The sequence below is a fragment of the Orcinus orca genome, chromosome 6, assembly GCF_937001465.1.
Source record: "Orcinus orca chromosome 6, mOrcOrc1.1, whole genome shotgun sequence".
Classification (NCBI taxonomy): Eukaryota; Metazoa; Chordata; class Mammalia; order Artiodactyla; family Delphinidae; genus Orcinus; species Orcinus orca.
Window position 1 is genome coordinate 70,557,073 of NC_064564.1, and position 16,857 is coordinate 70,573,929.

Genomic DNA, 16,857 nt, shown 5'->3' on the forward strand with positions numbered 1-16,857 from the left:
GTGCTTTTCTCTAGCTAGAGTACTGTTTTCAGTGCATGCCACTTATCTGAGGGTGTTTGCATGTTTATGTTTGATAATAATGATATATATATAGTCATTTTCCTCTTTTTAACATCTATCATCTCACCAACTTTTTTGAAAGCTCCTTAAGCCAGTGACTCAGCCATGTGAGAACTGTTTACCAACTTATTTTTCACTTTCAGCACAGTACCTGGATGAAGTAGGCACTCAGTATACATTTGAATGGATGACTTATAGTTTTGTGAGTAGAAAAGCAGGTACTGTTTTTTCATGCAGACAGTTCATTGTTGAAATATAATTTGTGTACAGTAAAATGCACAAATTTTAAGCGTATAGTTTCATAAATTTTGACAAAAATGTGTACACTCCATTAACCATCACCCAGATCGAGATAAAGCATATTCCCATCATACCAGAAGTTCCCTTCTGTGCCTTCCTAGTCATGACCCCCCGAGGTCAAGGAGACATTCCCCTTTGTTTTCTCCTGGAAGCTGAATAGTTTTAGCTTTCACATTTTGTCTGTGATCCATCTCAAATTAATTTTTGTGTATGGGGGTATCAGAGTTCCTCTTGCTGTTCTCTAATATCTATTCCTGCCTGTCTTAAGTCAGATAATCAAGACTTATTTACAGTAATAGATTTGTCATTTGGAAACAGATTTATATATGTCCTTTTTCCTTTTATATGATTAAACCATTGTTGCTGGGGATATCTTAGGAACATAGCAAAGGGTGAATTTTTGGCAGTGGTTGGACACTTGAGGGAATATGTGTGGCATTGCTCCAGAGTCAGGCCTGGGTTCAAATCCAGTGCCACCATTTATTAACTGTGGTTAGATACGTTAGCCTTAAAACTCACATGTACAAAATAAATAGGAAGAGACCCAACCCAGCAGGGCGATCTTTATTGTTTTAATCTTTATTGGAACATAGTTGATTTACAGTGTGGTGTTAGTTTCAGGTGTACAGCAAAGTGAATCAGTTATACACACACATATATCCACTCTTTTTTTCTTTTAGATTCTTTTCCCATATAGACCATTACAGAGTACTGAGTAGAGTTCCCTGTGCTGTACAGTAGGTTCTTATTAGTTATCTATTTTATATATAGTACTGTGTATATGTCAATCCCAGTCTCCCAGTTTATCCCTCCCCCAACCTTATCCCCCTGGTAACCATAAGTTTGTTTTCTACATCCAAGATTCTACTTCTGTTCTGTAAATAAGTTTATTTGTACCTTTTTTTTTTTTAGATTCCACATATAAGTGATATCATATGACATTTGTCTTTCTCTGTCTGCCTTACCTCACTCAGTATTACAATCCATCCATGTTGCTGCAAATGGCATTATTTTGTTCTTTTTTATGGCTAATATTCCATTGTATATATGTACCACATCTTCTTTATCCATTCCTCTGTTGATGGACATTTAAGTTGCTTCCATGTCCTGGCTATTGTAAATAGTGATGCAATGAAAACTGGGGTGCCTGTATCTTTTCAAAGTACAGTTTTCTCCAGGTATATGCCCAGTAGTGGGATTGCTGGGTCGTATGGTAGTTCTAGTTTTAGTTTTTTAAGGAACCTCCATACTGTTCTCCATAGTGGCTGTTCCAATTTACATTCCCACCAACAGTGTAGAAGGGTTCCCTTTTCTCTACACCCTCTCCAGCATTTATTGTTTGTAGATTTTTTGATGATGGCCATAGTGACCGGTGTGAGGTGATACCTCTTTGTAGTTTTGATTTGCATTTCTCTAATGATTAGTGATATTGAGCATCTTTTCATGTGCTTTTTTGGTCATCCTATCAGGAGGATCTTTGGTGATTAAACGAAATAATGTCTGTAATGCAATCATCACAGTATAAACATCACCGTCAATGAGGACTGCTAGCTTTATTTTTTTTTAATATCTTTATTGGAGTATAATTGCTTTACAATGGTGTGTTAGTTTCTGCTTTATAACAAAGTGAATCAGCTATACATACACATATATCCCCATATCTCCTCTCTCTTGCATCTCCCTCCCACCCTCCCTATCCCACCCCTCTAGGTGGTCACAAACCACCGAGCTGATCTCCCTGTGCTATGCGGCTGCTTCCCACTAGCTATCTATTTTACGTTTGGTAGTGTATATATGTCCATGCCACTCTCTCACTTTGTCACAGCTTACCCTTCCCCCTCCCCATATCCTCAAGTCCATTCTCTAGTAGGTCTGTGTCTTTATTCCCATCTTACCCCTAGGTTCTTCATGACTTTTTTTTTTTAACATATTTATTGGAATATAATTGCTTTACAATGGTGTGTTAGTTTCTGCTTTATAACGAAGTGAATCAGTTATACATATACATATGTCCCCATATCTCTTCCCTCTTGCGTCTCCCTGCCTCCCACCCTCCCTATCCCACCCCTCTAGGTGGTCACAAAGCACCAAGCTGATCTCCCTGTGCTATGCGGCTGCTTCCCACTAGCTATCTATTTTATATTTGGTAGTATATATGTCCATGCCGCTCTCTCACTTCGTCCCAAATGTGTGTGGGAGGATGTTGAAAAGAAAAATAAATCTCCTAGAGATATATGGTGGAAAAGTTCCCTGAACTTGGATGGGGGTTCCTTTTTGAAAGCATTCTCCCTCCAGCCACCACCCACACACGTACACACGTTTTCCTCAGACGGAGGGCCCTGACCTCCTTCCTCTGCTTGCTTCTGAAGCTGCTGGTCGCAGGAGCTCAGTTGCTGCCAGCTCTCTCAGCAGCTGTGGCTTCCGGTCCCCAGAACTAATAGACCTGGCAGCACACTGTTTGCCTCTCTCTTCGCCTGCCAGTTCAAAGTGCTACTCTTTGTGTTCTGTCTACAACAGTGTTTGTGCCTCAGGTGTCACTTACGCAGGGAGAGACGAGGGTTAAACCCAAGTGTTAGACCCATAAGGCAGCCATTGCTCAATTCCAAAGAGAGAGCCTGCCGCTCTGCTTGCCTTTATTAGAAACAGGCAGCCTCCTTGTCTAAAAACAGCCAAAGTGGGAAAGCATGGAAGTGGCTGAAAAGGAGAGAAGACAGAAAGAAAGCATCAGGTCCTTCTGAAAGCCTCCTGTCTGGCAGGGTAGGTTAGGAAAGTGAGCGGTAAAGCATTCTGGATGCAGTGACCATGGCCAAGGGCTTCCCACCTCTCTGGGTCCATACTTGGCGGGAGGGGCGTGGTGGGGGGGGGGGTCTTGCAGATGTGCCTGTACACTCAACCAAGGAGCTTGGCATGAAGGAGATGCTCATCCTGGCACAGGCATGAGACTCGCTGCAGGCCGACACTATCCCAGCTGCAAATAGGCACCCCGGTGCCAGGGCTTCAGAACTCCAGACCCTAGAGCAGCCTCCACCCCCAAGCCACCCCAGCCAGAGGTGAGATTTTCCAAGAGGGACATGTGACCTTGCCTTGATCATCACATCAGAAGTGCCTGAGTCATGCTGGGGTGGGCCTGCCCATACGCAGAGTGTGTCTCTAGGACTGAACAAGTATTTGTAGCCTTTAAGTGAGACTAGGCTATACTTGTCGATTTTCTCTGCAAGTAGAGCTTTCCCGTCCACATTTATTATCAGTCAGTGTTCCGGTAGCTAAACTTAGACTAGCAGAAAAAGAATTCTTTCCAAAGTGTTATGATAAATCTGTCTATGCCAGCAGACCTCCTCCAACAAACACCCCCCTCCCCCCACCCCCAGGAAACAAGCAGAGTCCCGGAGGTAGAAGTCATAGTGATATTGCAGGTAGTTTATACAGAAGAGCATTACCCTCTGTCTGCCTTTCTTTCACTTGCATGTTCTGGCTTGGTCCTCTCGATGGCCCTGGGAGGTGGGCTGGACGGGGACTGCCGTTCTCACTTTCAGAGGAGGAACCAGGACCTCAGGGTCATGACTTGCCCAGCGTTGTAACTAATAATCTGAGAAGCAGGGCTTGTCTTCAGGCCTCCACACTTAGTCCAGATGCTCCCTAGGTTTTACCCACATGGCATTCAGTCCATTTCTAAAGGGCAAAAACCTCCAACCATGAAGCAGACTAAAACGTGGTAGGAATTTGAGCAAAAGTTTAAAAAAAAAAACAAAAAAACAGAGAGATTCCAGTTAACCTTGATGATGGGAACATTTTTCTTTGCATGGCCCAGCAATCATGATTTTGAATCCAGAGAGGGAAATGTAACCCTAACACACTGTTGGCCAGGCATTAACAACATTTACATAGTCATAATAATATTAAACTCTGTGTATTGATTTTCTAATTTTAGAATCAGTCCATGGACAAGCAGGAAAAATTGGTTATAGCTACAAGATAAGAATAAAGGAATATAAGTATGACTAGCCAAGACAAAGTAAAGATTTTTAAAGATCTTTTTAAAGTGTATCTAATACAGAGTGAGAGAGGAAAGCAGGGACAAAGAGTAAATAATATGGGAAATTAAAGATATATGGTTTGTGGTTGATGGACTAGAAAAAGTTATTAAGTATATGATTTACAGTTACACAATAAATAAACTATAAATAGCAAATGTTGGGAGGAAGTACGAAGTAGGGGTAGGCAAACATCCTTTATATTGAATCAATAGATGTTGCCTTGGGTTGAGAATATATTTTATTCCCTGATTCATCAAAAGATATGAAGGGAACCACCAGAAGGGCTAAAAAGAGAAATGGTGAAAGGTGCCACCTTTGGGGAGATGACTGGGGTACAGGTGAGAGCAGGAGGTTGTTTATTTCATCATAAGTCATCTGTATTGTATGATACATTATGATGTTACTTTGACCAAAAAGAAATTAAGGCAGTGAGAGGATGACCTTCAAAAGACAGAAACTGTGCTTTTAAAAGACAAAAACCCTATGTTCTCTGAGCAAATGCCTTCAGGAGAATTAGCTATAAAACACTCATTAGGTCTGCAAACAGAAATCAGAGTGTTCCAGGCTACTAAATGACTGATGTCTGTTTTCAGCAGTCCAGCCAGGCTAATGCTCTCCTATGAAGCCAAACTAATGTTGCTGGTAACAGAAAGGAGCATTTTTGTAAATGACAGAGAAGCCTGCGTGGCATCAGAGAACCATTAATGTCAGCTCCCAGAGGGAGCTAGGAGGACAATAAAATTCCCCCTCCTTGTACTGCTCTTACCTGTGACAAGTTTGTGATGTGTGCAGAGACCAGAGCACAGAGCAGCTGAAGAATATTGGCAGTTCCTCTGCTTTTACAAGGGAGGAACAGAACTAGATAGATTAACGGTTTCCTGAGCGCCTTGTTGCAAATTAGGTGCAATTAGCCCTCAGACAGTCTCAATTGAGGGAACTGTGGCAAAACTTGATGGTGCAGAACGCAGGCAGCCAGCCAGACTTTTAAACCCATTCACGTAAAACTGCTTCTAGACGTGGATCTTCCCAAGCTGCAAGGCTGAGGAATGGCAGGCCCTCTGACTGGATCGCTGGGTTTGGAAGGCATTCTACCCAAGAGAGATGCTCTCACTTAAAAGTGACCCTTAAAACGGAATCTGGAAAACTCTCAGCCAGAGAAATTAGAAATTGATTCCAAATAGGCTTGTGCCCAGGAAATCAACAGTGAGTAAGAAAACAGGGCAATAGCAAGAATATTTCCCAGTGTCAGAACTGAAGAGAAATGAACATGAAATTGATCAGTGACATAAACATTTAAGTGAAAATCCCCTGTTTTAAAAAAATTTATTTATTTTTGGCTGCATTGGGTCTTCATTGCTGTGCGTGGGCTTTCATCTAGTTGAGGCGAGCGGGGGCTACTCTTCGTTGAGGTGCGCGGGCTTCTCATTGTGGTGGCTTCTCTTGTTGCGGAGCACGGGCTCTAGGCACACGGGCTTCAGTAGTTGTGGCACATGGGCTCAGTAGTTGTGGCTCGTGGGCTGTAGAGCACAGGCTCAGTAGTTGTGGCGCACCGGCTTAGTTGCTCCATGGCATGTGGGATCTTCCCGGACCAAAGATCGAACCCGTGTCCCCTGCATTGGCAGGCGGACTCTTAACCACTGCGCCACCAGGGAAGTCCCGAAAATCCCTTTTAGAACATATCTTACCTTTCTGCTTGGGGCCTCTTCAAAGAAGGAGGAATTTGCTGTTGGCTAGGGATGCCTTTATTTAGGTTGGATGGTTTATTCTTACATTACCTCCCTACTCTTTTAATAATTGCTCTTCATTAATTTTTTAAGTAGCAATGACATACACATTCAAAGTATAGTATAAAGGTTCTTAAAGCCCAGATAATACTTTATGTCCTTATGTGAATCATTTTCCCGTATAACCTTTACTAACCTCTTTGCTAAAAATAACATAACGGAATGTTAAACTGAAATATTTTTACTATCAGTTTCACCAGAGACCCAAAACAAAAGCAAGGTGTGAGACTGCAGGACATGCAAAGGAAGTGGTCAAAAACCGTTAGTTGACCACCACCTCCAGTCCCTAAAAGAAGTTAGAGAAGCCAAGAAGAGTTGGCAGTTTGAGTGTGATATTTGGAGAGAGCTGTCAGGGAGTGTGGGTGCCTGTCCCAGCCCAGGGAAAGGGACTTCAGTGGGGCTTCAGAGGACTTGCTAGTGTGTCCCATGGAGTATAGGAGACCTGGATGTGTCCCCTAGTGTCTGACTCATGCCTGAGACCCCAAAATCTCCAATGGCAGAGCCCGGAAAGTACGCTGCTTGGAAATGGTCTATGCCACTCACTCACTTCTCTCCCTTCTGTGCTTTATTTTTCTCCTTGGTGCTTTTGACCAACATAATATGTGCTTTAGGTATTTTTCTCGTTATCTGTTCTCCTCAGTGCTATGTAAGTTCCATGAGGCAGAGATCTCTGTTTATTTTAATCTCTGCTGCATCCTGGCACCTAGAATACAATGTGCAACAATGGCTGTTTGTGTTGTACATTCGTTATCACTCATCACTCCAACAATCCTGCATGTTTGGTATTATTATTCTCATTTTACATGTGGGAAACTGGAGTTCAGAGGGGTTAAGAAACTCATCCAGTATCACACACACAGCTAAGAGGAAGAGCCAGAATTCAAAGCCAGTCATCTGATTCCAAAGTTCATGCTCTACCTGGAATGCCTTATCTGCTCAGGTATCCGTTTCCCTAGGGTGTATTCTCATTCTTTCTTGGGCAGTAGGTAGGACCTAATCTAAGAGTTTTAGGGAAGTAAAATGCCAGTTCTGTACTCTGATCTCACTCAGTACATACTGAATAATGAAGATAACAAATATTTTTTAAAGATTAATCAATTGATTATATAGCTTTTGCTATTTTTTTAACATCTTTATTGGAGTATAATTGCTTTACAATGGTGTGTTAGTTTCTGCTTTACAACAAAGTGAATCAGTTATACATATACATATATCCCCATATCTCTTCCCTCTTGCGTCTCCCTCCCTCCCACCCTCCCTATCCCACACCTCTAGGTGGTCACAAACCACCTGGCTGGTCTCCCTGCGCCATGCAGCTGCTTCCCACTCGCTATCCACCCTACGTTTGGTAGTGTATATATGTCCATGCCACTCTCTCACTTTGTCACAGCTTACCCTTCCCCCTTCTCATATCCTCAAGTCCGTTCTCTAGTAGGTCTGTGTCTTTATTCCCGTCCTAACCCTAGGCTCTTCATGACATTTTTTTTTCTTAAATTCCATATATATGTGTTAGCATACAGTATTTGTTTTTCTCCTTCTGACTTACTTCACTCTGTATGACAGACTCCAGCTCCATCCACCTCACTACAAATAACTCAATTTTGTTTCTTTTTATGGCTGAGTAATATTCCATTGTATATAATGTCAGATTATTCTGAATGCATTTAATGGGACTTTATAAATGCCTGATTATTTATATAGAGCTATATATTTATATGTCATTTTGTTTTAAGTATTAAAACATTGGAAGCTTAAATAGCTTTGTTGTTCTTGTGAACTATTAGATATTTATTATTTTTAATAATGAATATTAATTACTTTTTTAAACTGTGGTAAAATATACATAACTTAAAATTTACCATCTTAACCATTTTTAAGTGTACAGTTCAACAGTGTTAAGTACATTCACATTGTTGTGCAACCAATCTCCAGAACCTTTTCATCTTGCAAAACTGAAACTCTGTACCCATTAAACAACTCCCCATTTCCTCCCTCCCCTCAGCCCCGGCAACCACCCTTCTACTTTCTTATCTCTGTGAATTTGACTACTTACATGAGGAAGTAGGTGGAATGATACCACCTATAGGCTACTGTGAAAAATGCTGCTGTGAACATGGGTATATTAGTTTTAGGGTTACCATAACAAAGTACCACAGACTGAGTGGCTTGAACAACAGAAATGTATTTTCTCACAGTTCTGGAGGCTAGAGGTCTGAGATCACTGTGTCAGCAAGGTTGGTTTACTCTGAGGCCTCTCTGCTTGACTTGTAGACGGCCGTCTGCTCCCGCTATCTTCACAGGGTCTTTTCTCTGTCTGTGTCCTAATCTCCTCCCCTTCTTATAAGGACACCAGTCATATTGGATTAGAGCCACCCCAATGATCTCACTTAACCTTAATCACCTCTTTAAAGAGCCGATGTCCAAATACAGACACATTCTGAAGTACTGGGGGTTAAGAGTTCAAGATATAAATGGAGGGTTGGGGGAGGCACACATTCCAGCCCATAACACTGGGGGAACAGAAATGAGATTGCCGGCTCATATGGTTAACTCTTAACTTTTTGAGAAAGATAGATATCTGGCTTATAAAGCATACTTTACCTACTTACTTTTCCTCAAACCTTTCTGGCCATCATAACTCTTCTCAAACAGAAGATCTCCACAGCTCATATCAAGCTCACAACAATCCCGCATGTTTGGTATTATTATTCTCATCCTCAAATCCTGCATTTGTTTATTATTATTCTCAAATCTTTATTAGTATTCTCAAATGGTTATTATTCTCAAATCCTGCATTTGTTTTTGCTGGTTTATATGATGATTTTCAAGCTCCTAGGTACATTGGCCTCAGCTCCCTCAACTTCTGCAGTGGCACATTTCTAAAATTTCATCACAGATGACCATAGAAAAAGTGTTTAATTGGAAAATGAAGTTTATATCCCAGCTCTATTCAACTGCAGTGTGACCTTGGGCGAATTACTGTGCCTCCTCGGGCCTTAGTCCCCTCATCAGCGGAGTAGGGATGCTGGGCTGACACATACACAGAGGGGCCAGGCAGAGGTGATGCAGATGGGTAGAACAGGCCAGGTGTGACGCCGAAGAGAGCAGTGGGGACCCTGGGGAACCAGAAAGGACATGCTGCAACCTCATCGCTACTCAGAAATGTGGGCTCAGAGTTGCCTGCTCTTCTCGTTTCTTATAAGAAGCTGTGGAAAACTGGGTTTGGTAGGAATTTCCTGTTTCTTAATTTAGCAATCATTCAAATTAAAAAAAATCTCCTTGGGCCCAAAACACACTTCTCCCAGCCAGACTGGGTCTGTGGGCCAGCAATCTGCACCTTGTAGGCAAAGCATCCTCCAGGATAAAGGTCCCCTTACCTCTGCTCGTGCTTCAGCAGCACTGGCCCTGTGACACTGCAGATGCTCAGGCTTCCCCAGCCTGCACGCAGCATCTCTCCACCTCAGGCCTTGAAATCGCAGAGCCCAACTCTCTCATGTCAGGTCAACTAGAATTTTTTTCTCTATTAGGAAAAAGAAGATGTTTTCTGAATGACCGGCAAATAAATCGGGGGGTTATTCAAAACAGATAATTCTAAAATGGATGTAACCTAAAAATATCTATTCCATCACATTTCTGATATTTCTAATACTATGTACTGAGAGATCAAGCTTAGAATCATGACCCTTGGTGGGAATATACGTTGGTGCAGCCACTATGGAGAGCAGTATGGAGGTTCTTTAAAAAGCTAAAAATAGAGTTATGTGTTACATATGATTCAGCAGTCCCTCTCCTGGGCATATATCCAGAAAAGACAAAAACTCAGTTCGAAAAGATGCATGCAGCAATGTTCATAGCAGCACTATTTACAATAGCCAGGACATGGAAGCAACCTAAATGTCCACTGACAGATGAATGGATAAAAAAGATGTGGTGTGTATATATGTGTATTATGTATGTATGTATGTATACACACACACACAATGCAATCTTACTCAGCCATAAAAAGAATGAAATAATGCTATTTGCAGCAATATGGATGGACCTAGAGATTATCCTACTAAATGAAGTCAGACAAAGACAAATATCATATGATATCGCTTATATGTGGAATCTAAAATATGACACAAATGAACTTATCTACCAAACAGAAACAGACTCATAGACATAGAGAACAGACTTGTGGTTGCCAAAGGGGAGGGGGGGAGGGAGAGGGATGGACTGGGAGTTTGGGGTTGGTAGATGCAAACTATTACATTTAGAATGGATAAACAACAAGGTCCTAATATATAGCACAGGGAATGATATTCAATATCCTGTGATAAAACATAATGGAAAAGAATATAAAAAAGAATGTGTATATGTGTATAACTGAGTCACTTTGCTGTACAGCAGAGATTGGTACAACATTGTAAAACAACTATTCTTCAATATAAAAAAAAGAATCATGACCCTTAGGTACCTCATGAAACTTTTTTAAAACTTTATCAATATATATTTCACATACTACAAAATTCACCCATTTACAGTATACAGTTTTGTGAGTTTCGTATATTCACAAAGTTGTGTAACTGTTACCAGAACCTAAATTTAGAATGTTTTCAATGCTTTAAAAAGAAACCCCACACCCAATAGTAGTCACTCCCTATTGCCCCCTCACCCCTGCCCCTGGCAGCCACTAACCTTCTGTCTTACAGATTTGCCTCTTCTGTACCTTTCACCTAAATGGAATCACACCACATGTGGTCCTTTACGACCAGCTTCTTTCACTGACCGTGTTTTCACGATTCACACATGTTGTTGCGTATATCAGCGCTTTGTTATTTTTTATTGCAAAATAATATTCCATTGTATGAATTCTTTATCCATTCATCAGTTGGTGGACATCTGGATTATTTTCACATGTTGGCTATTATGAGTAATGCTGCTGTGAACATTCATGTTCAAGTTTTCGTGTAGGCATATATTTTCATTTTCCTTACGTATATACCAAGGAGTGGAGTTGTTGGGTCATATGGTTTTGAAGATACACAAAACTGTTTTCCAAAGTAGCTGCATCATTTTACGTGCCCATCAGCAACGTAAGAGGGCTCTCACTTCTTCACATCCACCCCAACACTTTATCATCTGTCTTTTTTATTATAGCCGGCCTAGTGAGTGTGAAGTGGTATCTCATTGTGGTTTTGATTTGCATCCCCCTAATGAGTAATGATGTTGAGCATCTTTCCATGGGTTTATTGGCCTTTTGCATATCTCTTTTGGAGAAATGTCTATTCAGATCCTTTGCTCATTTTTAATTGGGTTATTTGCCTTTTTGTTTTTTTACGGCAAGTGTTCTTTATATAATCTGGATATAAGTTCCTATGAGCCTCACTTTTGTCCCCCAAATTTAAGGATGCTCAGAATATTCTGCTTACTAAGATAGGAATTATTCTAATACATGTGAGAAACAGTGTAAATAACAGGAGGTTTGTGGGGTTTTTTAAATATGCTTGTTTGATTTTATCAAATTTGGCCATATGCTACTGAGGAAATCTGGTATTTTTTTCTGTAATCATATTATATCTTAGCTAAAAGAATCGATAAATGTACCTATTAAACCCCAAAGAATACTCTAATTTTTTTTTCTATTTTAATTTAGTCTTAACCATGCTAGTGGCTCACTCATCATTTCCAAAAATAAAACAAATATTAGATTGAAAAATACTTGCAAAATGGATTTACTCCTAGGGAGGTGAACTCTGGATCACAAAAGGAAAAGAAAAAGAGAAGGATTACTTTTTGCTGTATTTTATACTACATGTGGTGCTATTAAAAAATTAAATTTAAAAAGAAAAAGCACTTCTAGAATATTCTTGGTTATACCCTTAATCTTAGGATGGAAATAATTAAAAATCATAAGGAAAACCTTAGACAAAAAGAGGTAAACTTAGATTTGAATCTCATCAAATAAATTATATGTTTACAAAATAACCCAGAAGACAGTAGAGATTTTTTTAATTGTATCAAATGTGAACCATACATAATTTCCGACCACTTTGTTTCTTGCTTTGCTGTTTAAGTAGATAAAGCATTCATCTCTCTCATAAGGCTTAACCAGGCTGAACTGTTCTCTACACACGGGATTAGCGAGTGGCATCTTAGCAGTTAAAAGGCAAAAGCCAATTAAAACCCATCACTGCATCCTTGCTCTTAATCCAGAAAATAACCTGAGCAATGTTCATTACCACACAGTGCCTCTCCAAACAGCATCCCTTGAAACCTGACGGTTTACTTAACCCAAGAAATCTGTGAAGGTTTACAATATAAAGTCATCAGCTCAATGGAAAAAGGCCACATTCACCCTGCTCTTTAAAATCAATCAAAACAGACTCTCTTTCCCACATCGTATAACCCATCTTGGGTTTTTGGAAAGCAAGAGGACTTTTCACCTGTGTCCAGAATTTAAAGAGAAAATATATCAAGCCAAGGTGAAGTGGCTTTCATCTCTGAATGTCCACATTCTCAAATATCACCAAATGGAAGACCTATGGGAGATCCCTCCTTCTCATTCCTCTTACTACTAGTCTGGATTCTTACAATTTTGCATTATATGTTATATAAATGAACCTGATTTAATAAGATCCACACAATTCTTTTGACGATTTTTTTTAATATTGAAAACCTCAGAATTTCTATTTCATGTATCTTCAGTTAATAGGTAAACATGTACACAAGTAGAATTATGTGTAGTCCCTAGACTAGGGGAGGGCAATAGTCCTCAGTAGTCGCCTGTCCAGCTGGGAAGCTCAGACGAAAAGCCCAGAGGATGACTTAGATGGAGAGTTTTCAACGGGGTGAGCTCAGAGCTCAGCCCGAAGGGGTGGCAGCCCTGGTGATGGGGAGTGAGGGAGGAGGCCAGTCTTCTGCACTCGGGCTCTCAGCCCTAGTGCCCGCTGCCAGGTTTGTCCCACGTGGCCGACAGCCAGCCCCCTAGCCCACCTCTTCTAATATCAACGTCACACTCTTCCACCATTGCTTGTAGATATTTTGTTCCTGCAAAATCATCACGTGGAAATTTCCACAGGTTAAAAACATAACTAATTTTTATTTCAGTGGGGGAAAGGTTGTACATTCCTTCCATCCTTCCTTCCTTCAATCCTATAAGCCCAGGAGGTTGGGCTTTCACCAGCCCCCCATGCTCCTTTGAGAACCATGGATGTAATTGAACCTTTCATGCCAAAAAGAAAAAAAACAATAGAAATCATCACTGCTAATGAGGCACAAGGTTATCTTCTATAAACTAGCAAAGCATCAGTACTGTTGAGAGAAGAATTTAAACAGTGAGAGCTAACTGTTCAGAGTCAGAGATGTCAGAGATGATTGGCCTTGTGAGCGTGGAGCCCACAGATCACCTCTCAGAAGTGTGAAGTGTCTCACGCGCTGAAGTAGACAGAGAAAAGTCACTGTCAGTAAAGCCAGATCCTTGAAACTCAAGTGAGCATCTCTCTAGGTATAACCATATTTCCTTCAAATGCCCTAAATTTGTTTTCTTGCCCCAAAGCTTTCCCACCTCAGCCACCACTTTGGAGAAGTCCTTTGATTTTTTTCTGAAGGTCACATGCTCATCATTCTTCTTTATTTTTCCAGTAAAGGGTTACCTTCCAGTTCAACCTTTACCTTGGAAGAGGGGACCATCTACTTGGCTTCTGAGCCAAATGCTCTGGAAATGCAGGACGATAATGCCTCCGTGCTTGATGTCTATTTAGTAAGTAATTTCTGGTTTCTTCCCTTTCCCCTCCTGGTTTACAAATGGGCCTGGGCCATGGCTCACACAAGAACAAGTTCTGTGAGATCAGACATGCTTGGGTTTTGTCACTTCTACAAAGGGTGTGTCTTTTCACAAGCCATGTCGTCCCACAGTTCCTGTAGAACAGCACACAAAAGAGTATCTAGCATAAAATCCTAAATCACTGTATGTGATGAGAACAAATCCCCTACTGTTGAAGCCAAGTGGGGCGCCTCAGTGTCACTGCCCACAGAGTTATGTCTTCTTTTATTTATTTATTTATTTATTTGGGGCTGTGTTGGGTCTTCGTTTCTGTGCAAGGGCTTTCTCTAGTTGTGGCAAGTGGGGGCCGCTCTTCATCACGGTGCGCGGGCCTCTCACTATTGTGGCCTCTCTTGTTGCGGAGCACAGGCTCCAGACGCGCAGGCTCAGTAGTTGTGGCTCACGGGCTTAGTTGCTCCGCGGCATGTGGGATCCTCCCAGACCAGGGCTCGAACCTGTGTCCCCTGCATTAGCAGGCAGACTCTCAACCACTGCGCCACCAGGGAAGCCCGAGTTATGTCTTCTTTGACTCAACTGTATCCACTTGTGTGTGAATCTTCTTCGCCTTGGGCTTACTCCCTTGATAAACTGGTAGCCTAAGAGGCACAGAACCAAGTTATGAGAAGAACCTGAATTCAGTGCCAAATGATCTTGACTCACTCCCTCCCTCAGTTGTCACCAGCTGTGTGATCTGGGCAGAAACTTCTCATTACCGAATTAAGTCATATGGACTGTGCCCAGGCCCTAGCTTGGCTAAGGCCCTCTGCCTCAGCTGGGAAACGTTCTTTTTCCATTCGGGTTCGTGTAGCCAAATAATGAAGCTGAGATCAATGCGGCACAAGCTGGATTCAATGGCCAAAAAATGGAGAAGCGAGAACTTAGTTCACACATCAACTTCTCACCCACGTGGTGAAAAGGATTGTATTTTAAAGAGTAAAGACAAAGGGAGGAGGAGTGAGGCTAATGATGGAGAGGCATGTGCGTTAGTCCACCTGGGAAGGGGCAGGGCTTTTCGAGGGAGTGGGGTGCCACTCTCTTTTTATCCTTTTTTGGTCCTTAATCTCCGGTCGTGGCCACCAGTAGGTGTATCATTGAATTCGCTAATGTAGTAAAATCAGTGTATAGTGAGACTCAGGGTCTGTCGGAGGTCAGATTTGTCGCCATCTTGGTCCCTGCTGGTTCCATCTGATGTTTTTGTCTGTCTCTCCCTATAACTTCCTTTCTTATCTCCAGACCCTGTGACTTAAAGATTTATGTTAACTCCTGCTAAAGGTGGGGAGTTGGCGGGTTTTGAGCAAGGACCTGGTGCAGCTCTGGCAACACTCTACGTGTCCTTACTGGCCAAAGGAGGGAACTAACACCTGCCCTCCCTACCTCACAAGGCTGCTTGGAGGATTGTGAGTGATCACGTATGGGAACACCCTTTAGTGCGCCTCAAGCTGTCTGTGGAGGCTTAACTGAATTGTTAGCTGAGGCCCAGAAAGATACCCCGATGGTCTGGACTGCAAAAGAGGAGACTGAGTCTTTTCCTTACAAAGTACATCTCACGCTCATTCTGCACGCCCCTTCCACCTGCACAAAGTCTCGTAAAACGGGCAAGTGCTGATTCCGAGTTTGCTACTTTTGAAAGCTTTGCCGAGCCTGAGCAAACACTCTCCGTCACTCTCCATGTGCAGGCTCGACCTTGGGCATCAACACCACTCGGTGTGTGTCTACAGCAGCACATCTCCACGCCCCCATCCTCTGCTTCCCCGTATCCCCTAGCCTTGCACTGTATCTCCTCAAGTGTACTTAGCAGGACATCAGCCCCAAATTGCTACTCCTCAGCCCAAAGCCTTGCAGCGTCTTCCCACCTCTCCCAGAACAACATCCAAAGTCCTCAAGGCCCTATGCCTGTCTGGTCTCCCCCGCCTCTCTAACCTCCTGCCTTACTCTGTGCTTGCAAACGCTGTTCCGGTCACACTGGCCTCCTGGGCATTCCTCCCACAGACCAAGCACATTTCTGCCTCAGGACCTTACTGTTTCCATCTGGACACTTTTTCTCAGCTGTCCCGTGCTTGCTTCCTCCCTCCCTTCAGGTCTCAGCCCAAACATCTCTTTCTCAGATGAGCTTTCCTTGATCCCCTGTATAAAACAGCAACCTCCTCCCCACCAACCATTGTGAGAGGATTTTTTTGTTTTTACATCGTAAATATCCCAGTTGTGGTACACGGTCTTTTTGCACTGAACGGTACTCCTCCCCACACTGCCTTCACTTTTTTAAAAAAGTAGGTTATGGGCTTCCCTGGTGGCGCAGTGGTTGAGAGTCCGCCTGCCGATACAGGGGACGCAGGTTCGTGCCCCGGTTCGGGAAGATCCCACATGCTGCGGAGAAGCTGGGCCCGTGAGCCATGGCCGCTGAGCCTGCGCGTCCGGAGTCTGTGCTCCGCAGCGGGAGAGGCCGCAGCGGTGAGAGGCGCGCATACCGCAAAAAAAAAAAAAAAAAAAAAAAAAGTAGGTTATACTGCAAAATCCTTGCAGAAGAGTTGGCTCCCCTCCACAACCAAGAAGATAGGGAATTAACTAGGAAAAAATATACGGTATTTTTAAAATTTTCATCCGGAAGTAGAAATCAGGAAAGCTGAAAGACCAGGTGAAATCTCATCTTCCTGAGCTGAGGGCTCATGCCACTTGCGCGTATCTTTACAAAAAACCAGGTTTGCACCAGCCGGGGGCCTGCGATGCTCCTGAGTGGAATGTAAAACCACAAGGTAGTTAAATGGCAATGCTGGCGCCGGTTCCTTATCTGTTATCCCTTATTCCTTTGGTAGAAAAGTTATCTTATCCATTGTTTTGGTTGTTCCTCCTTGGTACTATCAGTTTTATTTCTAAG

The 16,857-nt window shown here is 42.4% G+C and overlaps 1 protein-coding gene across 7 annotated transcripts in view; it reads left to right on the top strand.

The window, feature by feature from the left end:
* The window catches only part of PIP5K1B (phosphatidylinositol-4-phosphate 5-kinase type 1 beta), a 327,342-nt gene that overhangs the window by 289,887 nt on the left and 20,598 nt on the right, over positions 1-16,857 (top strand). For 5 of the 7 annotated variants that reach the window (XM_004276420.3, XM_033440221.2, XM_033440218.2 and 2 more), the window contains one exon: positions 13,805-13,922. The exons of the other annotated variants lie outside the window; for them this stretch is intronic. In XM_004276420.3, coding sequence (XP_004276468.1) covers positions 13,805-13,922 — 118 coding nt within the window. The remainder of the gene's footprint in view (positions 1-13,804; positions 13,923-16,857) is intronic. 7 annotated transcript variants of the gene reach the window in all.